Here is a 27563-nt window from a genome sequence, read left to right as displayed (position 1 = left end):
GCCCATGCATAAATACTGAGCGTGGAGCCCTTTGCCTCTCCCCCTTCCCCCATCCTCCATTTATTTTCTATAGCTTTGCTAGAGATGGAGGTGGGCATTCAGTTGCCTCCTGGCTAGAGCTTGTATAAAAACAACCCCTTTCTTCATAAGACTGCTTTCCTTGGGTAATTTCTCTTGTGTAAATTAGCCCTGCTGCACTGAAGTCAAGGACTTCAAAAAAAATCCAGTTGTCGTCAGACATATTGTAGTCTCTTAGAAGGTGACGCTGCTGTTTATTCTGTCTAAAGCGGCGCTCAGCTTGCTCATAGGTGGCCAGTTGAGGGGACTGGTGGCCAGTTGGGAGGGCTGGTGGCCAGTTGGGAGGGCTGGTGACCGCTGGTGGGAGCAGCTGCCCTCGAAGGCCATGCTGTCTCAGCAGAGCTCCTGGCACAGAAGGTCAGGAGTGATTTGCTTGTTTGTGCAGCCTGCACAGAAGCAGCTCTGCTCTCCAAAGTAACGCTGTGCCCTGAGATGAGGCAGGGACTGGCAGTGAAACCACTGATCACAAAATACACACAAAAACATGGTTTCACCCTGAGAAGCCTGGATTTCCTTTTACCATTATTAATCAGGTGAGCCTCTCGCTTCTGTTCTGATCTGCCTCCTTTATTGATGTAAAACAGCTGAATCTCTGACTTAAAGTAGCACTTAGGAGTTCACCTTGCAGTCCCCTCAAACAATCCTATTTTCTTAAGAGATATCACTGCCAGGAAAGCACCAGAAATCCCCAAGATGTGCTGGTGGCTGTATAATCTGCCACTTTTGCTGTATCCATTTAACTAGAATGAGTTAGAATAATCAATGCTTCCTTGTCTTTTACCAGTGTTTAACATGTGTTTACAGAACAGGTTACACTAAAGTTAGTATTTACCTGTAATTGCATCTTTTTTTCCTCTCTAATAAAAATTATGGAACAGATAAGCAAGAAAACCTGAGTTACTGTATTGCAATATTGATTTCTACAAGAGCATTGTAAGAATATATTTATTTATCTGTCCAATTATGAAATGGATAAAAATGTCCCACACAACCATTTCAGTCATTATTATATTGAAAAACCTGTTTGTTTGTTTTTTCTCAATAGGCCTTTCGAGGCAAACTGATTTTTTTTTTTTTTTATTATTTTATTTTATGTGTATTTGTGGAAGAAAAGACTAATACAGGATCATAGCACTGTGTACTAAGACATCTCTTTACCCACATTCTGTTTTGATTAGAACTGCTGCATTGCAATTCGGCTCACTCTCAAACTCTCCACAATGGAAAGAGAAGACAAAGTAAAATGTGATTAATTATAGATTGCTGGCCTGGTACCTCTTTAATTCCAGCAATTACTCTATTTTCTCATGGTGTTCTGAACATAAAGGAGCTGACTGTGTTGAGCCAGGGGCTTTCCAGTCCTAAGCTTCTGAAAGGTGTCTGCCTATGTGCTTTTATGACCCCAGAGATGCTTTGCCCTCCAATGCGATAGTGTAATTTTGTGTTTCTTAAAAGCAAATTTCTAATTGGTAAAAGGAAGAGTGTAATGAAGAGAGTGGTGGGAGAAGATGAGAAAAGTTTATTGTGATCACTCTGTAGGTAAAGATCACATTATTATTACTCTCACAAATTGCACTGTGCCATGTTTTCAATAGCAGAAGGTCAAGTTGAGCCCAGGGATAGAAGTAAGAGAACAAATATAAACAATAAAAGCAAAGCGACTTGAATGTCTATGAAATGGAGTGTTTGAGCTCATTATTCTGTGGAACGTGTCAGTATTGCTGCAAAAGTGTTTCCATACAGTGATTTCAAAGTGTAGCTTCTGGGTATAGGTGGGCTGGGTGTGAGTTGTGGTACTGGAACCAAGTAGAGACAAAAGTGTCAGAGGGTGCTATGATGCAGTAATCACACAGATATGATCCTATGGATGTGACCCTACAGAGCCCCTGCTCCTGAGGCAGCCAGGATCCAAGGGCCTTGACCAAATCTTAATGAAGATAATGAAAGATGTTTTCCCCTGTCTTTTAATAATCTCTGGTTCAAACTGTTGGAGGTTTCACATAATCATGTGGAAATCTGTTTGCACTATGGTGGTGTCTTAGACCTTACAGCTTTCACCGCATTAGGGTGGCGAGAGGGCACATGGTTATAAGGATACAGTGAGCTGTGCACATTATATTTATAATTTCTAGTATAGCAAATTCTGCCTTTAGTTAATGTAGTGATATTTCAGAGCTGCCTTATCACAGCTTCTCTGTGTTTTCGGAAATAAGTGAAAAGAGCAGTATGACTGCTGCCTTCTGCCTTGGATTGCACTGTAGATGGCACTGTGAAACAATGATTTTGGTAACAAAGATCTATTTCACAGCACCATTCCAGACGTTAATTGCAGTGTAATATGGCTTTCTTTCTAGGTCCCCAAAGCAAAGGAAAAATTCTGAAATGCAGAAAGGCTTATTTGCTGCCGCAAATGGGAATCTGGAATAACTATGAAAAACACACTGAAATAATTGTGTTTGGAACAAAATTCTTGCAAAGTCCCCAAGGTAAGAGCACTTTTTATCTTTCAAATGACACTGAAGATTTGCTGTGCTGGTTAGCAACAATATCCACTTGAATCCAACAGAGAATGAAGGCTTGACATTTCTGAAAGCAGCAGCCCACTGATGCTGAAGGACTCAGCACCCTTTGCTGCATGTGTCAGCCCAATTTCATTTTTCCCCCTGCCTTTTTAAAGATCCTTTTGTACTTATTTATATTAGCCAGCTGAAGACTTGTGTCCTGTCTACCTTCAAGGCAGACTAAAGTCCGCAAATGTTGTATCATTTTAATTGTACCGGATACTTTTAGCAGCCTTTCGGTTTGGGTATAACTAAGTTGATGCTTTGTAGTGATATGCTTATTCCTGGACTTGAATATCCTTACAAAGGGGTAAGGTCACCCTATTAACCTGATCAAACCTGGTTGCACATTCCTTGTCTGATATCAGGGCCATGTCTTCAAAAGAGTCAAACTCATAATCTGGGAAAGGTTTTGACATTAGATCATCACACAACCATCTCCACTGAGGCCAGCTTTGTTCCTGCACTGGGAATGGTGGGAACACCTGGGTTCACTTACATGCTGATATAGCAGCTGTTGAGCATGTGCTGCATGATTTGGGACCAAATACCTGTCCCTTCCATCAACTCACACCAGAAAAGGCATGCTCACAATGTCTGCTCTGTGGTATTTAACTCCAAGGGTTAAATCCTGCTCAGTCACACCTCAGGAAACCTGAAGGAAGATCCCTGTCTTCATTATGATATTACAGAGTGGCACCAGAGCTGGGGTCTCCACTGATATTTGGATCAGAGTCCTGTGTTTGCATTTAGAGCAACAGGGACGGTGTTGCAAGATGAGCAAATGATGACTTCCTATTTAGTGGTAACGGGTGCATGAGTTGTAAGCCATGTGTTTCTCATGGAGAGAGCAAGAAAACTAAGGTTAAATTTAACTCTCTCCTCAAGAAAATAAGGTTCAGTTACCTGGGGAAGATTTGGGTGACTAAAATCTCTAATGGTAGATTGATTTCAGAGTTTACTGGGCAGTTTCCTTAGGCTAATATTAGATCAACAGCAATAATAACATTTATGCCGGTTTCACAGTGATTCAATCCCATTAGCTGCAGTAGCATTATGTGGTTCAGCTGGGTGCAAGAGGTGAATTAGGTCCATGCTTATTTAGCTGAAGTGTAGCAGCTCTGAATTAGCCTGGGAGTGCTCCGTAAGAGGATACTTGTAAGGTAGGCAAGGACCAGTGATACCTTTATCTCCTGGGTTTGATTCACACTTGCCAGACTCCTACATACTGCTGCAAAAGACCCTTAGTGTGCTTCTTCCTGTACTGTGCCATTTGCATTCAGGGTAACAGCATATTGGGCTAGAAACAGAGCACCTCCTTAAAGCAAGAAAAGGATACATTTTTGCCAAATCAGTCCTTAAAATGTGGCTTCTTTACATGTAATTTTTTTTTTTTATTAATTCTGTATACATAGTGAGTAATTTTTTAGCAATATTTGTGTAGCTTTTTAAAAAAGTTTGTAGGCTGGAGTAAAATCTACAGGGACAGCTAAAGGTATTGTTTTTTCACCAATGTATTTTTTTCTCAAGTGTAAAATAGTGTTTGTTGGTAAAATATATTTACATAAAACAAGCTTTTGGTTTCTTAACTTTTGATAGTAATAAGTGCATTTGTGATTTGTTTGGGCTTTATCAACATTCCGATTTATACATAATGAGAGAACAAAATTGTGATCTGAAAGAGGGAAAATTTTTTAAGCACTTTTAAATGAGAAAACATGGCATCTGTTTTGGTTTCATTTGTAGATGGTTATCAAATTTAAAACAGGTTCAAGTGCTTAACCTGACTTTGACAGTAGATGTGTCTAAGGTGTGTGTTATGGGTTTTTTAAAAAAACCCCAACAATCAGTTTATTTGGCACTTGAATATTGCACTGGCTGAATAGTGTCAGGTATTTTAAAGATACACTGATAAACAAATTATTTAGAAATTACTTGGAAGAATCAGAACTGGAATCTGCAGAGGAAAGAGGTTCCCAAAGGACTTTGTGGTGCAAATAAGCATGCTTATGATAGACTTGGCCAAATCCCAGTGTGCTGATCAACTGCAGACTAACGTCACTGCTATGAAAGCAGTATTTAGTTCAATTTATGCAAATCTATAAATTGCCTTTACTTAATTTGATGTATTCCTGCTTACTGCATTTGCTGAAAGTGTGGAACATTGTATCTAAGGGTTCAATTGCATAATGCCCATTTATGTATAGCATGAGTAATAAATCATCATAACTGAGTTTAAGAAAATGATTAGATTACCTTTCTATATGATGAATGGCATAACATAAACTATTGAGGGATTTAATTGTAGATATTTGCTGCAAAATTACTGAGGATTTGTGGTCTTAGTTCTAAAGCTAACATGAATAAGACTAACAACATCCACCTTCTTCAGAACAAATGTTTTCTGAAAGGCAATTTCTAACAGCCTGGCAGTACAGCAAGTCCTCATGTATTTGACTGAGGTGCTGGTTTCATGAGTGTTTAACCCTCAGCAAACTTGCTGATCTCCGGGAAAGCTAGCAGATGTGTGCTTGGGAGATGCAGCCAAGTCATGTGCATGGCTACATGGGAGTTAGTAGCTTTAGCAAGTATGTCCTGAAAAGTATTAAGCAAAAAGGACGTTTTTCTGTGATGTTTCTATGACTTTGAGGCAGGTGCAGTTTAAAAATAGTAACATAACTTCCAAATATGTATATTTAAACTTGAGTGCAGACGGACCTTAATCCCACCTCTTATCTCAGTTTCATAGAAATATATTGCACTCATAATGTGTTGTTATAAATGTGGGTTTGGGCAATACAATATGTGATAACCATTACATTACTTCTAATTATAAAACATGCTTAACAAAGAATTGATCCCAACTAAACCATGAATATGATTTTGTTGGTGTTGCCTTGTAATGAGCCATGTTAGTTAATCTCCAGCATCTTTTCAGCTTTTCCTTCCCCACATCAATTTTATGTTATTCCTTACTCACATTGTTCTTTCACTCATCTGCTTCCTTTTCTGCCTCCAGGATGAGATTCTGTGCCAAATCAATGCTTCTATCTGACTGGCTCTTTCTGGTCTATGTGTTAATGGTCTGCTGTAAATTGTTGTCTGCCTCTAGCCACCATCCCCGGGGGCACACAGGTAGGAGCTTTTAAACTCATTATGTGCTACTGAGACCAATTAATACCACTCACAGAATGTTAAAGCTCACTTTTTAGCAATGGATAATTGATGAGGCTGTTGACAGCATGTTATAATCAGTGCAATGGGTTAAAAATCTAACAACAATAAGAAAAAATGAGTTATTGTAAATTTTCATGTTTTTTTCTCTAGTAATGTTATGTACTGAAGCTCACCAGACAGTTTTTGGAGTGACTTCATGACTGCTAGGACCTTGGGATTTGCTTGTGTCATTTTGCTTTATCCTTATCGAAAGATACTCTAAAATGTATCTTTATCTTCTCCCTCTTAATCCAGTTGTTATCAAGAGACTTTACAATGGTATCATTGGCGTTAGTGGGCAATAGATCAAAGCCCGCAGACTTACAGTAGCTAGCTCTTTCACAAAGTAACACAAATACTGAACTGTGGTTTAGTTCAGCTTGTGGTATGCTCCTTCTTTTCCTAACTTACATAGTGAGGCAAACAGTAAGATATCGCATTTAAGGGGATGTACTATCGTAGTAGGATATATCTTCCAGGAAAAATATAGTATCTTCTTATAAACGTGTCCTGGCTTGAGTGAGTGGTGGATGACGTGCGGAAATAGACTCCACAATCTGATAGATTGTAAAGTAGGTATGTTTATTCAGCGCTGAGGTACACAGGGGATAACTCCTCCTATTGTGTACCCAACGTATGGTGCTGTTACCTAAGATTTATAGAGCAAATGATTACATATTCATAATATTTCGCAATACGCCTATACATATGCAACACCTATCCCCGCTTCGTATTATAATTAGCATTTCCATAATCTCCTCCTAGTTGAGTCTGCGCAGTGTCTTCTGGTGGTGGTCGTGGGGGTCTTTGGGGATGAAGTCAAGCTCCTCTTCCTCCTGTCCGCTCTGTGACCCCAGGTTTTGCGCAGACTCAGTTTCTTACTGGCTGTTGTCCAAACCGCGGGTCTAGTTCCAACCGGCTTAGTACTGATAAAGCCTAGAGAGCTCACCGTGTTTTACAAACTGTCTGTTCACTAAGCAGAACTGTTAACCGTTATCTAAACTATTTCCCTTGAACTATTTTCTTTTGTTATCCCCTTCTTGCTATTATCCCCTTCTTGCTATTCTCATGTTAACCCTTACATCCCCTGTTCCTATCTTGGCCCTGTATCAGTGGAGTTTTTTGGTGGCAGGGGAGGGGGCTATCAGGGCAGCCCCCTGTGAGAAGCTTCTCGAAGCTCCCCCAGCTCCACGTCAGCTCCACTTCTGTTTGGGAAATTGAGCCCATCAGCTGCGCCTCTGCGATAACGTATTTAAGAAGGGACGTGGTGACGTGCAGTGGGACTTGTGAGGAGGAGTTGCTGCAGCTGCATGAACACCAAGGTCAGTGGAGGAACGGAGGAAGAAAGGAGGGGGGAGGTGTGCTGGAGCAGAGACCCCCCTGTATCCTGTGATGAGATGGCAGGGCGGCCCCCCCTGCCACCCATGAAGATCTACGGTGGAGCAGACATTGATTTGTGGCCTGTTGCTCCTGCTTGGATTACCAAGGTTCTGTGCCCGAAGAAGGCCGGGGTCTCATGGGAAAAGGTAGCCCCGCTGCTGTAATTCAGCGCTGGGAGGATTGCAGCATGCGGGGGAGTCCCACGCCGGAGCAGCTCGGGAAGGGCTGCAGCCGTGGGAGGGAATCCAGTTGGAGGAAGTTAGTGACCCATGACGGAGCAGTGTGGGGAACGCTGCGGCCCGTGGGAGGAACTCATGTCGGAGAAAGTTTGTGGAGGACTGTCTCCTGTGAGAGGGGGACCACGATGGAGCAGGAGGAACAAGTTCCGGACACTCCCCTCACCGAAGATGAAGAAAGTGGCAGCACTGACTGCACCCCCCATTCCCTGCCCCTGCGCCACTGGGGGAGGAGGTAGAGATATCGGGAGCAGAGCTGAGCCCGGGAAGAAGGGAGGGGTGGGGGGAAGGTGTTCTCAAGATGTGGCAATGCTTCTCACTGTCCTACTCTGTTATGTGTGGTTAGTGTCTGTAATAAATGTATGTTCTTTTTCTTCCCCTAACGAGTCTGCCTCTTGCTCGTGATCATAAAGGGGAAATTTTTCCCCATCCCAGTCCTATCTCGGACCCCAAGCCTGGCTCTCTGTCCCTTCTCATTGCCGGAGGGGAAGGGAGAGAGAGCTGCTGCGTTGTGGTTGGCTGCCAACCAGGCCTAAACCACGACAAAACGACAGAAATAGCTCAGAATAAGCTGGGTTGGCTTCGTGAAGAGATACCATACTGGATCTTTGAGGAAACATCTCTGTGCTAGTATCATGCACACACATCAGTTTGAAAGCAGAAAGAAATATAGATGTATTGATGCTAATGCAAAGATATCAGTGCAAGTCCTAAAACTGGATAGCTGAGTTAGCCCATGTCACCTTTGATCCCAAAAGAGAGAGAGGTAAGTTAACAAAATACAAACTGTGAGCTCTGCTTCTTAGAAGAGGACAAAGGCCTGGCTGCAACACCACGATGAAGTGACTGCATTCTCAGTACTTGGTTAGCTTCATGCTGGCTTGGGGATTTCTACAAGTGTTGCTATTTGTGATGCGTTCTCATTCTTAAATTAGTTGTAATGCCTTAAATCCATATGCAATGTTCTTAGCTCTGAGCCAGACTCTTGTGGGTCCAGGTCTAATGTTAGCATCCACTTCAGCTTGGCACTAGGAAGTGGGGATGCATTTGTTAGGGGCTCCATCCTCCAGATGAGACGACCTATTGATTTCTTTCCCGGCTGCTTCCGGTGACTGTCTAGGTAGGAGCTGAAGGCTCCTCATGTGCTCACCAAAATCTCTTCAGGCCTGGCAAGCAAGACTGACTGTGCACATAACTGCTGTGTCTGTCTATGTGCTCATAGCACAGCAGCAGTGGTGTATCTAAGAGCTATACAAGCTATCTCCTTGCCCTACCCCATCACCAGCTCTGTGTTCCCCCGTGCTGTGCAGCGCTCATAAGTGTTTGCCATAAAACACAGTCCCAGGTTATGGAGAATAACCGACATCTTGCAGCAAAAGCCCATAAAGTGATTCCGGTGAACACAGTGTTAGAGGATCATCCTTATTACCATTTTTCAGGTAGCTGTTATGGAAACTAGTTGAATCACTTCAATGAGGAAGGGGATCTATGCACAATGACAAGTTAATTAGGCTCTCTTGACCTTTCCGGTAAACAACTGCTGCTTAGCAGAGCATTTCAGAGCTGACTATGCAGCAAAACCTGGAGAACAGCCTTCTGCAGCTTTTGACATTCAGGGAAGAGTCTTGTAAAAAGAAACATTATTTTTGTCTTTTAAAGGTGTACTTTGCTTGTATACCTAAGGGAAATACCTGTAATAAGGCAGTAGTGATCCTGTGTTGTGGGCTCGTGTGATGAACACTCATTATGTGTTATGTAAATTATGACAATCTTTCTAACATAACATTTCAGAATGCTTGACTGCATACTTTTAATTGACACCAAGAATTCTTTCCCCCATATCAAAGAGGCAGTGTAAAACACAATCAAGCTGTTCGGCTGTTAAGCAGATTTGTGTACCATGCTTTCTCTGGTAGGCTAAAGAAATGTTCTTCTCTTCATGAATAGTTTGGTCAGACTATGGAGCTCTTTTTCAGACACCCTTGAATCCGGAGCCTTCATGCAACTTTTTAAACTATGGTGTTACATTCTTCCCCAGACATGAGTTTCTTCTATGTGTTCACTGATGTGACCCCCTATCCCACTTTGATTCTGTGTAGCAGATGAAACAGTTACTGCATTTTTGATTCTCCATCTCCTCATGTCTGACATGTGGCACTATAGAGTATTTAGAGCACTTGGGGGACTCTCCTCAAGGGGCATGTGTTTCCCAGCCTCATCTTATCTTTGCTGTTTGATAGAATACCTAGATTGTCCTTCTAATGTATGATCACATCTGTGATGGAATCTGATATGTGAGCAAGACAGTGCTTTGTTCATCAGGAAAGCAAATAATTTAGAGCGCTTAGTGTCGCCTGTTTTGTGGAAAGCAAATAATTAACTTAATTTGTTTAATACAGATTATCATGTTCTTAGATGGCAGTTGAGAGAATTTTTGAAATCAATAGACACTGTTAACATTTTTCAAAGTAAAATGTCCTGAAGCACATTAGAGGAATGAGTTCAAGCTTTGGGTTTGGGAAAGGCTTTGTCTGGTGTCTGTCAGGTCAAGCAGCTGTAACCTGAGAGATATGTATTGAGGTGTGAAATAAATGCTGTTTATGAGGTGCCTAGCCTGGGATACTTCAGGAGGGAGTTGGATTTTAAGAACAAGTGTCTGCTCCTGAAAAATGGTGTGTTTCAAGCTGTGCACTTGACATCACTAGTCGCTTTTCAAAAAATGTTTGCTCATTAAAGGTAAGAAAGTTTATTAACCAAGAGCAGACACTAGAATTTAAGATGAAAAGTGGGGATTGACTTTTTTCTTTTCAACATACTGCCATTTTTAAGGAGCCTAATAAGGGAAAAGACAATTATTGACTTTGGTCACGTTAGATGGTACCTGCATTCAACAGCTGTCTCTGCAATATTCAGACAGGAACAGAGACTAGATCTTTAAGGACCCAATAACTATCCTGTTTCTGAAAAGTGGGAGAGAGTGCCATTGAGCAATCTCTTTGACAAGAAGGGCCTCTTCACTGTAATAAAGTATAAGACAGACTTGGTTCTTTCTTTTGTTCTGCAAAATATTCACCACCATCAAATAACTGTTAGTGGAGAAAGAGACTGTTCAATCTAGAAAACCCATCCTGCCATTGCTTTGAAGCAGCTTGGATCTTGAGCCCAGCTTGGAGGCCACAGCCTATTTTTCATTCAAACGGTGTAATTGCTTTGACTGGCAGAGATAACTAGGCAAAAGGTAGAGGAGAAATGTTCCTTCTCATTACTGTTAGATCACTGAAGATGCTGCTTATGCAGATTATTTCATCAGGCTCCCTCTACATCTATGTAGAGAAGACATGTCAGAATATTCACCTGACTTTGCTGCTCTGAATTACCCTTCTGAAGAATTTTTCTTTTGCACTGACAATAGCTGAGGGAAGCATAAGCACCAACCTTACTACAGCTATTTAAAATTGGGCAGTATTTCAGGCTCCCAGAGTACCTAGCTGATACCAATATAACTATCAATTCCATGCTGTGCTGAATGAAGCAACGTACATTTAGTACCAGAAATGATTTGTTTCCACCTCACTGCTATAAGTCAGGATCCACAAATGATGAAGCAATGAAAAGACACTTCCTCAGGTCACTTCATGTGGGGGCTGGACTTGCAGACCATTAATTGGTATAGCCAGTTGAGCAGTTTCTGTCATGAATTACTGGTGCAGCTTGGCTTTTTTGAGACTGCTGTGTTTTATTTTTATGTGATGGTGATCACCTGAAATGCTTCCAGCCTCCTTCTGCTTGCTGAAGAGTCTAGATTTTTGGAAAGTCCATTATTATGGATATCTCTGGAATCCATATATTCAACGAACATCTGCAGCTTAAAGCAGAGCCAAATTTGTTTCTGAATTGTCTTACTCAGTTCACAATTTCTCATTTCTTTGTGATTTCAAGTGAAGACTTTGGTGGTAGCCCTAATAGTAGCCACACCTGCAGGATGATGCAGATCATAGGGATACGTGACTGTGTTTGAACACACTGGGAGAGCTTGGTCTTTTAGCTAACTGGAGGAATAAGTAGCAAATTCTCTTCATGGAATTTATTCCTGTTTGCACCGCAGACAGGGTTATCAAAGGTTAAATGGGAGAAGTCTTGTTAAAAATGGCAGTGGCAAACAAATATGCATGACCTTAGAGACTGGGAAGTGAGTTCAGGAGACAATTATCACCAGCCTGAGCTGTTGTAAACTCTACATCTTTGCTTAGTGAAATCCAACTGAAAATTTTTAATTTGCTGCTCAGCATCTTGGATGTGATCTCCAGAAACCATAACGCTGTCCTAGCTGATTTTCAGCAGACTGGTGATTTCCATCATGTGTGAAAGACAAGCTTTTTTTGTAGACTCTGCTGAGCAGGGCCTGAACTGGGACCTGAGATAATTTTCTGTGATTCCACAAGTGTTCTCCTTTGTTTTCTTCTGATTGATGCTTGAAGAGGGAGAGACAGATGTATGGAAAGGCTTGGCTTGTGTAGGAGTAATCTGAGGGAAAAATGTAGCAGTGTGCTTGACGCAGAAGACAAAGGCTCTCCTCCCTGCTGCTGCCGTTCTGCCTTTGCCATGGCTCACAGAAAGCAGTATTTTTCTGAACATGTCTATTTGGATTTTTTCTGGTCCTTCTTTGGTTACTTTCTGAAGAGGTGCTGGTCTAACCTATCAGTGGGTTGGCCAAAGTCACTTGTTTGTCACAGAAACAGACCTCCTGTCATTTGATAGTGGCAAGTGTTGTATGTACATGGACCTGAGGCAAAGTTTTACCCTTGATGGACAGCAAACCAGAAGGCAGTACAAGGATGCGTGTTGAACTCAGCATTTAATAATTCTTCTCTGTGTCCCAAACAGCAAAGAGAAGTCAGTACCCTGGAGGAGTTGAATAATCTCCCGCCAAACCTAGAGACCACTGTGACACACTGGGAAAGTACATGCTTCGTTTCCCTCTGTTAGGTAGAGAGGGAGGATTAGCAGCCTGTGATAGGTAAAACCTTGAGTTGTCAGCATGGGGTGTGTTATCAGTAAAGCAGGCATCAGGTGGAGGAGAAATGAACATTACAGTTCATCTGAAGGATGAATACAGGATTCAGTGATGCTGTTGGACTGGGCTTGGGGGCTGAGTGGCAGGTGGGCAATAATGATTCTGGGAACATCCCAGCAGAAGGTTACTCCTCTGTACACAAAACAGCAATTCATGTGTTGAGGCATGTATCAGACATTGTTTTGGTCTGCAGGACCCTCCAAGCCTGCTTTTTTTTAAAACTCTGAATGTGAAATGTTACTGTCAGCTTTAATTCAGGGCTGTTAATACCTCTTGATCATGCTTTTGGTTTCAGGCGGTCTGGTAGCAACCTGGATTGTTCTGCATCAGTTGCAGGTTTTCAGAACTCTAAGGTCTTTGTGGGCAGAATCCTGTCCTCACTGGAGTCAGAAGAAAAATTCCTCACTTACACAGGCTCCAGGACTTCATCTACTTAAGTGAGGGCTGTGTGTTTGAAAAATGCAGCTTTGTATTAGAAATATTGCTGTTTTCAAGGAAAAAGGGAAAACCCAGGCTTCTTGTTCTCCCCTTATTTTTGAGCTGGAGCATCATTGTTCCTTGCAGTGCTGTGGGGTTGCCACAGGCAGGGGTCCCTGTTCCACCAGAGGGCCCTGCAAGGCTGCGAAAGGGGCTCCAGCGCACAGCTGCAGACAGGCACCACACTCGCTTTCTCGTGATTTAAATCATAACTGCATTTTACTAATTAGAATTATGAGTCCTTTTGTGTTTCAATAGGTCAGACATGGTTAGTGCACAATAAGCTTTAGCCCTTTGTTCTATTTAACTCCTTTTATGTCTTAATGTTTTATTCAGTGTGTTATTTATGTGTTTTATTATCCAGCTTCTAAATATAGGGCAGCTACAATATACAGCTCTAGCAGTAATCTCTTCAAGTAATAAGGTAGGGAAAGCAATTCAGTTGAGCAATGGGTTCCCTTTAAGACAGAAAGGAGCAGAGTTCACTGCGTGAAGTTTGCTGGTGTATTTATTTTTGAGAAGAAAAAAAAGGAAGAGTTTTTCTCTTCCCCCCCCCCCCCCATAACAATGGGAAATTTTAATGTATTAGACAGATTGGACAACTTCAATTTTTATACTTAGCTATGCTACCAGCAAGGAGCAATTCAGTGTTAATTTAGTCTTTATAAGGTAAAACATACCTTCTAGTATCGTTTTCCATGAATGTGCACTTTAACTGCATGGAATGTGATTGTATATGAAAAGATTTGAGTATTCCAGGGAGCTGGGTTGGGGGGAGAAATTACAGACAAACCAGTGAATGTGCAGGTTTTGCATATAATATTTCACTGTGTCTCAAAAGGAGGGGGAGGAAAGTTTAGTAACAAAAAGAAGATGGAGTCTCATTTAACACACAAATGGCCAAGTCCAGTGTATCAAGCAGGAGGCTGAAACCAAGCTCTTACCCACCATAGCAAAGTGACCTTATTTTAAAGCTACTGGGGAAAGCTTGTGATAATACTGTCTTTATTTTATTAATTTTACATCGACAGAATATTTTTTTATATAGCTGTGATCTGCAATAGATGATAATCTTTGTATCCCATTGACCAAAATTCTAACCAAGAAAGCTTTGTTTGCTCTTTGTCTTTTTTTTGAATCTACTTCTCTCAAACTGAGAACTTATAGAAAAGTATTATATTGCAAATGTGTAGGCTTGTGCTAATGTGGGGAGAAAGAAATGGTTGAATAAGTGAAAATCCACAAATAAGATGGAAACTGTCTTGTCCTCAGTGTTCATTTGGGTGAAGTGATGCAACAAAAAGTGGAACATGCTCTACTCAGGAGCTCTGCTCTGGGTTTATATGGAGGTCAACACACTGAGTTCTTGGGAGAATGGATGCTTGAGTGATGAAGGCAATAGATTGAAATGTAAAGGACTTGCATTGATTTCCTTGCTCTGAAATGATTAAAAGACCTGCCTAAGATGAAGTCCTGACCCCACTGAAGTGGGAGTTTGTGATTCTTCTGTGATTTAGTTTCCAGTCTGCTCCGGATATGTCATATGGCTTTTGGTCCCAGCAGAAAAGTTAGACTTCATAGTTATGATTTTATTAACGCTTAAGCCAGTCATTCTTACAAAATTCATCATTCAGTGTTTTGCAAATCACTGCCATTTTGAGAGATGGAAATTGCTTTAGGGCCTGTTCTGCTATTGATCGACGTGTCTGTGCTTACTGCATGGGCTGCATTGCCACAGCCTTGCAATTACATCAATTGTAATAGCAGCACAGAGCCTGTCCCAAACTTAAAGTCCGATTTTAATGTAATTGTAAGGCCTTGTGCTACTGGAGAGTTTTATCCCAAATGAGTGACTGCACAGACTTGAATAAAAGCCCATGGAAATGGATAGCAGTTTCTGTTGATTTGGTGATTCAGACTTGGTGTCTATTTTTGTCTGTGCTGATTCAGAAATGGGCTAGGACATGCTGACCTTCCATGTTACCTTCCATTTGCCCATGGTTTTGGCTGTAGGTGGGTACAAAGTATTCAGCCTGTATTTAAGAGCAGGGAATTAGCTGCAATACTTGGCTGTAGCATCAAACATGCCCCACCTGTGCCTTGTCCACTCAGACTGCATGAAGAAGTCCTCAACTCTTCTCTCATGCCAATCATGGTATTTTGCCCCACCAGAGAGCTGCCCCTTGATGTTAGTTTGAAAGTTTACTGTGTTGATGTCTCTGGTTTCAAGGACATGTTTGAGCAAGCACTTTTTTCTTGGAAACCAGAAAATGTTTAATTAATAATGGAAGAACCTGGAGATAGAATTTTTTTTTCTATTTACATTTAAGTGTTTTGTTGGCGGAGCACCTCCAGATTGCTGCCGATAGCCCTTTGCTGCAGCTGTCTGTTTTTTAGTGTTTGGCTGCATTCTTGCATTCCTTCAGGAGAGTGACAACTGGTAGAGGACAATGGATTCTAAATCAGGAGATTAAAGATGTCTTGTAGGGTTCAGCAGGGTAATCTCTCATCATCAGACTGGAGATGCTATCCATCAGCACAGGAGTGGCGATTACACCTGACATTTATTACCTTCCAGGGCGGCAATCTTTAACCATGTCCCGCAAATGACAGAAGTTATGAGTGGAAAATTCTAGGATCAACTTTTCTATTGCTTAGTATTTGGCCTGCCTTTATTTTTTTTATTTTTTTCTTCCTTTATTTCTACATTTGTTTCCGTGATGGACAGCATCCATATACCTTGTGGACCAGTGATGGTAACTCTTCTTTGTTTTATATTGTTGTTTAAAGAAATAATAATCAGATAAGTGCGGGACAGGATTTCTCTTAGCATTATTTACTGCTTGCATCTTCCAGATATCAGTTTTTCCATTAGTTTTTCACCTGTGTTTCCTTAAAGTAGTATCCTAAGATACAGTGAATATTTTGGAGTAAACAGTTTTCTTTTACTATCTGTTTTTGCACAGAGACAAATTGTTGCAAATTAGCTTGGTGTGTTGTATTTCTGGGGTGGAATGGCAGGATCTGTGTAACAGGTCATGATTGTGTTAACAGGTGTTTGTAGAGTGTTGCATATAGCTGATTTTAGTTTCATCTTGGCCATTGATGCTTGATAGCAAAAATGAAATTGTAAGCAATTGTAAAACAGATTTAAATGTATCAAGGTAGTCTTTCCTATGCATCTTATTTTCAGGTTGGGTGAAAAAGCTTAGAGTATCTCTCGTGCTCTGTATATCCTTTCTTCTATGGCTCCCTTTTTCCTTGGGAGATTTCCTACTATGTAGCAGAAAATAGAGAGCATGTTGACCTTCCTCCTTTGTGCTGCCCCTGGATTGTCACTGGATGAAACATGAAGATGAGGGGGTTCAAGGGCTCTAAGGTGGCATTATAGCCTACTTGATTAGGGCACAAGTGTTCTTCAGCAACAAACAGCCCAAAAGGGGTGAGAAGAACATTGTGCAAGTCCCTCAATCAGCTTTGACCTTTGTAAGGTACCAGACTGGATTCAGTGCTCTTCTTAATCCAACGTGCAACACAATGAAAGATAAAATATCTTGAAAAAGAGCATGGAAATATGTTTTCCCTATAAATATGTATTTGCAGCTCTTGTATGCTATCCTACATGCCATGCAATTTGTAACAAGGCTTTCTGACACATTCCCCTCCCCATGCCAATGATGTCATTTGCAGAGTCTGATGGTATAACAGAAAGTATATCGAGGCACTGGAAGTTATGGAACCAGGTTATTGCATTTCATGAATAAGCAATAATTGTGCAAACACTCTGCACTCCCCTCCCCCTGCCCCCCTTTTATTTTTATTTTTTTTTTGTTAATGAGGTGCAATAATTAACTGGGCACCCAAAAGGATGGTGCCTATGCTCTTATGACATACCATTTTGAGGAGATGCCCTCTTCAGAGGAGATCAGACAGGAAGATCTTAGACTGTATATTATCACTGATTTTCCTGAAACTATGAAAATCAAGTCAGAGTATAATTTGAAAAAAGTGCAAATTATGTCAGTTGGCATAAATCACCCTAGTAACATGAGTGTCTGGCCCAAATTGTGTATATGCTAATGATTTCTGTCTATTGAGTCCTTTCACCAGATGCTGGTATTCTTCCAGCTGAAAAAAACAAGCCAAAATAAAAAACCCCAAACTAAATAGACTGAAATTTTTCATCTCAACCAGTTTGACTGTAGAAAGATGTCTCCACTGTTCTCTGGGTGCACCCTGTTGGAGTTAGCACTGTTGGGTCACTGAGGAATTTAAATGTAACTGATAATGTTATTTTTAGTGTTTATAAATGCATCTTGCTTAAAAAGAAAAAAGAAGCCTGGTTGCCCTGGAAGTTGCCTTTTAGGACTGACTTGTTTGACTCTGTGTCCAAATGAGTTATCTGATTTTGGGAGTGCCCACTCATAATAGAGTTTATTAATTTACTTGCATTGAATTAGTTTTTCAGATTTTGTTCTCCTTCCAAGGTTTCAGAAATGGGGAGGGAACAATATAATGGATTTTACTATCAGACTTATGCTCATTTTTTTTGTTGTTGTTGCCATTTGAACTACACAGGTAAAAGACATTCAATCTGGAAATACTGTGACAGGTGTGCTATTTTTCTCCCCCCATCATACACTACCTTTACTGGGAATACAAAAAACCAACAACTTTGTGTTGACATTCTTTAGAAATGGAATAAAATTGCTGTCCTGAGCAAAATGCAATTTACTGCACTGGATGCCACAGTCCCAAAACAAGGAGCCAAGATAATTAGTGTACAACTGACAAATAAGTCTGCTATGCTAATGTAAAGAAACATCCTTTTATCAGACTGTATCACATGGTAGTTTGTGCCAAGCTAGAGAGAAAAGAGAGTTTACTCTGAAAACATGTCCTCTTCTAGAGGAACAAATCTAACCCAACAGTGACTATAGAAAGCATTTTTCTGACCCTTTCCCAGTATCAAGGCATTTGGATTAACTGAATTCTGGATCAGAACCAAGGCCTGAGTAGGGTTTTTTGCAAAATCATTTCAATTTTTCTTTCAGCTGTAGCAAGAACTGTGTCAAAGCAGCATTAAAAAGAACTATGGCTGCAGAACGACCGGTTTACTGGAGGGATAAAGGTGATCCAGCATTCTCTCTGTATTACCTCTCAACAAGAGAGAAGGGTCTTTGCCCCAGGTGCTGCAGTCAAAATAAACAGTGATATGCTGGAGTAACTCTACTCTGGCAGCCAGACACACTGAAATCAAAGCAATACAAGGTGTTTGTCAGTAGAACATGAAGTGCTTTACAAATTAAGTGTGATTATTCTCATTTGACAGATGGAGGGCTGAAACACACATGTGTGCATGGTGAATGCTTCCAGGTCTTGGGAACAAATTGGTCTCAGTTGCAGAATAGTGCCAGAGGTCATATTTAGATTGCCTTGCCTGGGACTTGGTGGCTGGGTTACTATTTATGCAAACAACAGAACAGTACTTAAATACCATCACTGCACTGTGCTGGCCAGCTACAGCAAAGGTATACACCTATCAAAGCTGACAAGTGACCGATAAGCTCCTTCCCAAACTTATTTCCAATATTTCCTAGTTCAGAGACTGTTAGCTGAGTTGGTCAAAAGGCCATGCAATGAAATATCATTTTTAAATTATTATTAACATTTTGCATCGAGTATTAAATACCTTATTCTTACAGTTAAGTTTTGCTCACTATATTTTTTTTTATGAAGTGTGACACTGGCTTTCAGTTTGAGATCTATTAGATAATAAACAGTATTAGCAAGGAAACAGTATTGACCAAGGAAAAACTGTGTGTTGTGAAATGATAAATTCAGTCAGGGGACAAGCAATGGAAAGATGTCTGTTTTGTGGCAGCCTCAGCAGATGGCTGTAATGAGACAATGGATATTGCTAATTTCCACTGCTTTTACATTAGCATGTTCTCTAAGAACTGGTTTGCCACTTGCCTGTGGGGATGGGGGAGAGAAGAAGTGGGGTCCTTCTGTCTCAGGTGAGTGAGGTGATGAAACAGTCACTGCATACCAATAGGCTGATACTCATTTCATGCAGTCAGTGCGAAGCACAGGTAACATCTAAGGTAACTAGAGTTGAGATGCAGTATGTGTTGACCTTCTGCAGAGAAGGGTATGACCACCTCTTCAATAATGTCACAACGGCTCCTTGATAAATCACAAATAATGCTAGCTGACTGAGGAGGAGGAGTGGGGGGAGGAAGCATTGTTATGTCCTGCTCAGATCCCCTGTGAGAGATGTGGTGACTGTGACACTTAAGTGACAAGACTGTCTCTCCATTCACTACGTAAAAAGCCAGAATGCCAGGAGCCCTCTTAGACTTTGGTCCTTCAGCAGTTGTGATAGCTCAGGTAGCACCCATCTTAGGAGGTGCCAACAGCACTCTGGCACTGCCCTGTTGAAATAACTGGTTGATAGCATCACTCTTCAGGGCATGCAGACCTCCAAGCTTCTCCAGGGACAAGGGCAGTGCCATTCCCCACCACTGTTTGGCCAACCTTAGTGGTAGAAACCTTAAAAATACAATAAAGTCCTAAGACAGAACCAAGATGTGTAACTTTCTGGTTCCCACAAAACAGTAAGCTGTTTTTAGCGAGACACCATTCGTTCCCTGTGAAGTTGGAGTGACTGCTTAGTTGAAGAACAGGATTACAGGCTGAAATGAAAGTATAGGTACTTTTGATCTATACTGAAGATACACAGGGTGACAATCATCAAAGGAAGATGCTGATGACTGGAGTTATCTGGGTGCTGTGGTGTGTTTAGAGGCCTGTGTTTTAACAGATGAGTTACATTAGCATATGAGTATGTATTGCAGATCTTAATTCTATTTTTGTGTTAATTGATTTCTTGAATACCCTTGTCTTTCCATTTCCTCTTTACAGTTTTTTCCATATCTGCTTGAAAATCGGTATTTTTTTTTAAAAGGTCATTAATGTTATACTGTAAATAAAGCACTAAGCAAAGGACTGATGGATATAAAAAGAAGATGGTGTGAAATACAGAAGGATAAACACTGTGCTGCAATAAGAGTGTGTGTAAAGAACAACATCCAATTGCAAAGTGCTCTCTGGGGCAATGAGAGCTCCTTGTTATTTTTTGCATAAATCTGATGACTTAAGCGATCTGCTCTGTGAAAGGAAGATAATGTCAGGCTGATTGATAGAGTGAACAGGACATGACAGTCTTCAAGGAAGAAGAAAGGCAGAAATCACTTTCAGTGGAGACAGGTCCTCATGATGTTGTTGAGCACTTGATAAGCCAACTGAAATTCAAAAATCACATTTAAATAACTGAATGATGAAATGAGAGGGAGATAAGTAGGTCTGCACTGATGATTACATACCCTCTCGACTAAAATTAGAGATTAAATAGTATTTTGTACATTTTCAGTTAATTCTGCTGTCCTGTATCCAAACAAGCGTTAAAGTTTAAAACATGGTTAAGCAGTAACCTCATAGAAACTTGCAAAAGCTCAGGTTATTCTTTATGTTATGTGCTATACAAGTCTTGTCTATACAATGTTTGTATGGGTGTGCAAATTACCAGGGCTTCAGTGCTGCTGTTATTTTTTTTTTAAAGGTAAATGGGCTATTTGTGTTTTGGTATAGAAGCAAATCAAGGACATCAGTTTATTGAGAAAACATAATTATTTTAAATTAATCCCTCTGAAATAAGCATTGAGAGTGTCCTGGGCTTTGTGTCTTGCTCAGCCAGAGCTGAACTGAACATATGGCACTAAATAAGGGCAGATATACTTGCAGATTCTCTATAGAAATCTGACGTGGTGCCTGGTGCAACGTAAAGCAAGTAATCCCAGGGCAGCTCTATGTTTTGTCTATGACTCCAGTTGAATATTATTTATAGCACCCAGGATTTGCTGGAGAGAAGAGGGGTTCTGATTATATCCGGGCTTTTCATGAAGATTGACAAGGAGGACGACATGTGTCTGTCTTTCCAACTGCTGTGCAAATCCCAAGGTAATCAAAGAGTTAGGCTGATGTGGCTAAGTCTGCAGTAGTCAAAACAGGTGAAATGTGAATTATGATTCTTCCATTCTGCTGGTGGTGTAGTTGAATGTCAGTACCGGTAAATGGTGTTTATTGGGCCACAGTTCACCTGCTTCCTCCCATACACCAAAAAGGAGGCATCATCCCCTTCTTTGTTGTCTGCTACACTACTACTGCTGTTTGGGAGAGCTCTGTGTAGTAGGATTTGATGCTGTGGGTTAAATGATAATTTTATGTTGCTTGTAGTAATTTTACAGGAGATATTATGAAAGTATGAAATACATGGACGTAGAGAAACAAGAATGAGTCTCAGAAGCATCTCACAAAACAGAGTGCTGATTGTGCAGTTAGGCTGCTGCTGAAAGCTTTGTCTTTTCCTCTCTCCTAGTCCCAAACCAGTCTACTTCCCCCTGCTTCCCTCCCATTCTCCTTGAGTTGCTGGAGGAGTTCTTGGCTATTGATGTCTTCCTGTAGAGTCCTATTAGCATCAGAAATTTATCTTCTTCATAAATTGCCCTGTAGACTGTACCCTGACAATTTGAGTTGGCTTTAAATTGTTGTCACAGCCCCTACTTCATCATCATTCACAAGTAATGATCTTGGTAATGAAAATGTTATGCTATCATTTACCAATTCTGAGGCCCTCTGTTATCTATGATGGGATGCTAACTAGATAGCAGAATATCACAGTCTTATTTTGCTTTACACATCTATATTCTGAGCTCCCAAGTGCTGAAACAAGGTAGATATAGGCTTTTAAAGGTAGATTTAACAAGGTGTTTAGATACTTATCACTTCAGATTAGCAACCAGTAGGATTTTTCAAATGTGTGTATGCAAGGTAGTTGCTGAACTTCCATTTTAACTGCAACGAAATGTGTAGATTTGAAGACTTGAAGTTTGTGATGGTATAAGCTGAGATCCTGCATGTTACAAAGCTCTGTGTCACCATCTCTCTGTCAGCTCCAGCATCTTAAACCAGCTAAACAGCTGCAGGATCAAAGCAGATCAAGTCCATACAGTGATTTTATAGGCAGCACCAGGAATGAGCTGGAGAAGCAGAGTGCCTCTTTTGTCCTTGCACAGAAGGATCAGACTGTTAAAAAGAATGTTTTTCATTCAGCACCTGTTTTATTTTACCTTCTCTGAAAACTTTTGTCTTGGATGGCATTGATAGCAAGGTGCAGAATAAGCATCAGCCTGACAGTGACTCAGACTAAGCCCTTGTTAGCCATCGATTTTTGCGCAAGCGCTTTCTACTCAACCTGCCCACTGGATGGCAGCAGCAGAACATATCCATATATTCCTATTTTTGTCTGAGGAAGTAGCGGAACTGTCCAAGTTAGAACATACTCTCCCAGCTTTCATGCGACTTTCCATCTACTTAATCTTCTGTTGTTTGCCCCTCTGTATCCAGGAGAGGCACAGCTTGGTCTTCGATTTCCTTTTCTCACAGTGTCCAAGAATGTCTATTGCTATACTAGATCTTCAAAGAGCTGGGGGGCTGAGTCAGCCGGCGAGTGCCTGTGTACCTGGAGTGGGTCAGAATGCAACAATGACCAGGTAGAACTTTACCTGGAATAGGAACTGAAACTGAGCATGAGCATTTCCCTTCCAATTTTTATTAGGCTATATCAACGGCAATTAAAATAGGCAGGTATTTACTGCCAGATAGCGTGGACAAATAATTTAATTTCCCACTGCTTAAAAAATGGTCCTCATCTTAGCAGGCTTTGTAATTAGATTTGACCTTGAGTAATCCCACATTCCTCATGTTACTTGAAGCAGTATCTGAATTTTTGAGTCTATTTAAAATGTAAATTATGTTATTAAAAATTTGTAGCAACATCTTCTGTAGTATTGTACATTTATAACATAACATGTTTCTTAACTAAATGTCACAATTTTATTCTGAGTGTTCGAACCTACAATACTTTATATGTGTGCCAGCATTTAAATGGGATCCAGCTCACCTCTGAGGCAAACAATCCATTAGAATGAAAGTGTGGGCAGTTCACTTCAGTGTCAGTGTTGTATTTTTTAGCTATTTCTGTGCTGACTCTGTACAGTGAAAGAAAAGAGATTTGTACACCTAAGGGTCTCTCTGCAGTATGAGAAAGTCCCACAAAAATTAAAATTCTAATGATGCTAATGTTTTTGGGTATCTAGACAGAGACCGAACTTCAATCAACAAAACAATGACTTTTTTTATTTGTGGTCTCTTGCAACTAAATGTTGAGAGTTTATATATATATATATATATATATATATGTAAATAAATAAATAAATATAAAAATTAGTAAATACTGTAGCTGAAATGGCAGCAAGATATATTTTGAAAAAGATCACACCTGCTTTTTTTGGAGGTGGTTCTAAGTTTGAGAGGAAATACTTGTATTTACTAGGGGGTGAATATGGTATTAAGCAGATAGAATAAAGATAGTGATGTTTGTTTCAAGCAGGAAATAAGAGATCAAAACATAGACTGTTTCCCCAGAACAGCAGGGCCTATAAATGCTGTAACAGTGACACCCAGTGACTGGATTGTTAACAGTAATTCCACAGTAATTCTTCCTGGATATGTAGAAGAGACTTAATCCCAGCCACAGGTCCTATTGATGGTGCTAGACAAGAATGTGGAGGTAACGAAGTAAGGAAAACTATGTGGGGAAAAATGCAAGCTTGGAGCTGGTATGGGCTTGACCTCTGTTACGGCTCTTAATCTTGGAATGGAAGAAGATTTTGGCAATGTGTTCACCTCCCCCTGAACTTGCTTGCAGATACAGTGACGCTAACCTGTTTGAAACTTATTGACACAAACTGTGTGCACTAGCTGAATGTATCATCTGATTCTGCGCTAAGGAAATTGGGGCTGTTTGACTTATGGGACTGTCCCAGCTGTTGAATTTATCTGGTTGGCTTAAAAGCCTAAAGGAAAAATTGCTTAGAAATAAAGAGATTTCCTAATTAGGGTTAATTGTGTCATTCAGAGAAGGTAACTGGTTAGCATTATTAATCTAGCTCTGTGACTGACCCTTTGGGAGTGATGCTGTCTATGCCCCAGGTGACAGATGATGGAAGATCCACAGAGAGGACAGAACTTCTCTAGTTGGCAGACACATGAAATAATCCATATGAAATTGGGGAGTTTAGGGAGAATTGGGGAGTTTTAAGGGCACAGAATAGATGTGTACTGGGATTCTTTTCTGTACATTCATTAGGAAATGATGCAGTATAATCAAGATAGATTTAAGTAGTTGTAATAGTTATGTAAAAAGGCTGCTGTTAAGTAGATCCCTATGTTTGTGTCTTGTTCCAACTACTGGGATTAGCTACAGGTGGCAAGAACAACTCTTTGTTTTTTTTTTTCCTGAGCAGGTTGTTTCTTCCTTCTCTTTGGTCTGTTCCATTTTGATTGCTCTTGGGTATTCTGATGCCTGTCGATCCAGTAGTCCAGCATGTTCTGAATTCATTATGAAATGCTTCTGAGTAAACGGAACTGGGACTGTTGGAGAGAACAAGAGATGGCTGAGCCTTACTGTGTTTAGTGAAACTCTTTAATTCAGTGCTTTCACAAAGGGGAACCATGTATACATCTTGCTTTTCAAGCACCTCTTACCCTTGAAGGACTAAAAGTTCCTAAAGGAGCAGGACATACATAATTTTACAGTCCTTCTAACTGTCATTGACTCTTCAATAATTTTTTTAAACTCCTTGGCCAAATCCAACCAAGTGAAGATCTTAGATGCGGTAGGGTTTCTAGGAGTGTGAAGAAAACCAAGAGTGGGGTACATTATTGCCCCCACTAAGAAAAAGCTATGCTGTAATTGTGAGGGTTACCTGCCCTGTGTGTCCTGGCAGCTTGCTGATTAAGACATCTCTACACTGGTACCAGTGCTTGCCTTGAGGCAGTTAAGGGGCACAGAAGATGCCTAAGCACTGTGAAGTGGATGAGAATGGAAGCCATTGCAGTTATGTAAGATGGGGACAGAAAATAGACACGTTGCCATGGATATAACTTAGTGGAACAGGACAGTCAATGAGGGATTATTGCTTACAGTCACCCCAAGAAGCGATGGTTGCCTCTGAAATGGGATTTGGCTTGTGTAATGTCAGAAAAAATGGCTTATTCTGATGGGAGATGATGGCAGTGATTTGAATGCTGGTTTTCATGGCATTGAAGCTATGAAGTGGACCAGATGTAAGATTGTTTGTGGGGCAATTCCACCTAGCAGTGGTGATAGAGGAGCAGGTATTACACTAGCTTGAAAAACCCAGTAAACGCTTACATGGGCAGTTGCTTATGGCTGTGACCTGTAGATGTTGTGTCAGTGTGAACTGTGATCCCAGCACTGGGGTCCAGCCCTCCCAGCACAACCATTGCCACTCTCACGTGTGACGGTCCAACTCACACATGATTTCTGTTCCATTAGATTTTGTTATTAGATACCATGCATCTGAGTTACCAGCAATAAATGCTGAGCTGGAGAGGTCATTGTTTTCAACGCTCCTGGGTCACCTTTTAGACACTTCTGAAACTCCTATCTGTAAAGTTTAATTCTTAATAGCCACTTTTATTATATGAGCAATGTCACTCCTCATCCTGAGTGACAAGGAAACACCAATGGCAGCTTGCCTAACGTGTCTCTTTAATCTTTTTTCATGTTCAGTGCCAAAGTTATAAAATGTTTTTAGCAGGATCCCCTAAACAATTGCAAGGTGCGAATGGATTAATGATGGAAAGTAACTGTTTAGTTTGCCAGATCATATAACTACAATGCTATCTGTTGCCAGGAAGGACTTACTCCAGGTTGCTTGCAGAGTTGCCGTTTTGAACCTCCATGAAACCTGGAGGAAGTCTAATTTGAGAAATTTTATGGATTTCTTTATGTAATAGTTCTAAGAAGCCTTGCCCCCAGTGACCTAATTATGTCACCTGCTTGCTGCACAACTTTGTGCTCAAGCAAGATTGCCACAAGGCATGTGAGCTTTGTAGTGACATTTTTTTTGCAAACTGGATTTCATCTTCACCACCCCTTCCCCTGCCCCCAGTACAAGCTGCTGACTTCAACATTTTACCTGAGGTTGGAAGCTCCACTGGTTTTTGTTTTGTCTTGGGTTGATTTTTTTTTTCCTTTCCAAAAGGCCAAGGATGCAATGGTAAAACTCATTTGTCTTTTTAATCTTTCCCTTGTAATTAGAGCTAAGAGAATCTGGAAAGAGATGCCAGGCAAATAAGCTCTTTTCCTTTAAAAGCTCTCCAGGCACATAACTGAGTCTTGGGAGAGCTTTAAAGGAATGCAGTAATGAAAATCCTGCAGAAAAGAAAAAATAAGCCAACAAAATTAAGACTTAAGTGTGCTATTTTTATTCAGGACTGGGGGTAAATAAGACTCTGGTACCTCCTGGGTTCATTCTCAGATAAAACATTTGAATCACTAATTATTTTTAAATGTTCTTTTTGTACGGATGTGCTTCCCTCTTTGCTTCTGCCCCGCTGATTTCCCCACTACTGAGATTTTAGGTGATTGAAGATTATGTTGATTTTACTTGGAGGTTTTGGAATCATTTTACCTCAGCTTTGTTTGAAAATCAGGTTGTTCTTACTGTGAGATCTGTAATTTTCATAAAGTTTTGTTTTTCTAGAAGACATAGCCCCCAAACACAAACCCCAACTTATTTAAATGCTGGAAATTGAATAGCTGTGGAATTTAAGCACCTGGATCTCAGAAAGTGTTTTAAAATGCTACACCTTTCACTTGGGCAGAGCACTGAGAAACAAAGCACAGTCACAGTCACCTGTGTATAACTGCAGAGGTGGTGATGGTGGTGGTGAGAGACCCTGAATGGTGAAGGGTCAGATGCCAGTACTGGTCTCTTGAGAAACTGAAAGAGCAGTGTTTATCATGCCTTTGGGCAGGATCCTGTGGTTTAAGTCAGTAGATCTCCAACTGTAGAGCAATGCAAAGCTGTGTTCGTGCTTGGATCTGCTGATAGGATTGCTCTAACACAGCAGATTCGTTGTTTCTAGGATACGTGGATGCAAAATTTCCATTATTTGTTCCCTTCTGAATGCATCTAAAGCAGTGAACTCCAAAGCCTTTCTTTTACCAGCTGATCCTCTACGAGTCCCATGACTTCTGCTCTCAGTGGCTTTTTCCTTAGTCTTCAACAACCTTTGTTGTATAATTACTAGTTTGTACAATCAGCATGATGACTCTAAACATTGCTCTGAAATAGTCAGAGATGTTGCAGAACTAAACTACGTTTTTCACTGGCACATCATGCTGTGTGTGAGACTTATGGTTTTACGTTCCATGCATGAGAAGAAACATAAGCCTTATTTTGTGCTTGCATTCACGAGGATAAATGAGAACAAATGTTTTTAAACAAGATTTCTGTTGATAAACCAAATACCCAGTTAAAAATGAAACTCAAGCCCATTTTATGTATGCAAGGCTAGCTTTTAGTCTTTTTAAAGAGATGTTCA

At 40.7% G+C, this 27563-nt stretch overlaps 1 protein-coding gene across 1 annotated transcript in view; it reads left to right on the top strand.

The window, feature by feature from the left end:
- TAFA4 (TAFA chemokine like family member 4) overlaps nt 1-27563 on the top strand; it is an 83888-nt gene that overhangs the window by 23455 nt on the left and 32870 nt on the right. The window contains 3 exon segments of the mRNA XM_042799611.1: nt 2433-2531; nt 2534-2564; nt 5659-5774. Coding sequence (XP_042655545.1) covers nt 2433-2531; nt 2534-2564; nt 5659-5774 — 246 coding nt within the window.

Source organism: Tyto alba, unplaced genomic scaffold, assembly GCF_018691265.1.
Source record: "Tyto alba isolate M040663 unplaced genomic scaffold, T.alba_DEE_v4.0 Super-Scaffold_3, whole genome shotgun sequence".
NCBI lineage: Eukaryota > Metazoa > Chordata > Aves > Strigiformes > Tytonidae > Tyto > Tyto alba.
This window is presented reverse-complemented; position numbering and strand designations above follow the sequence as displayed.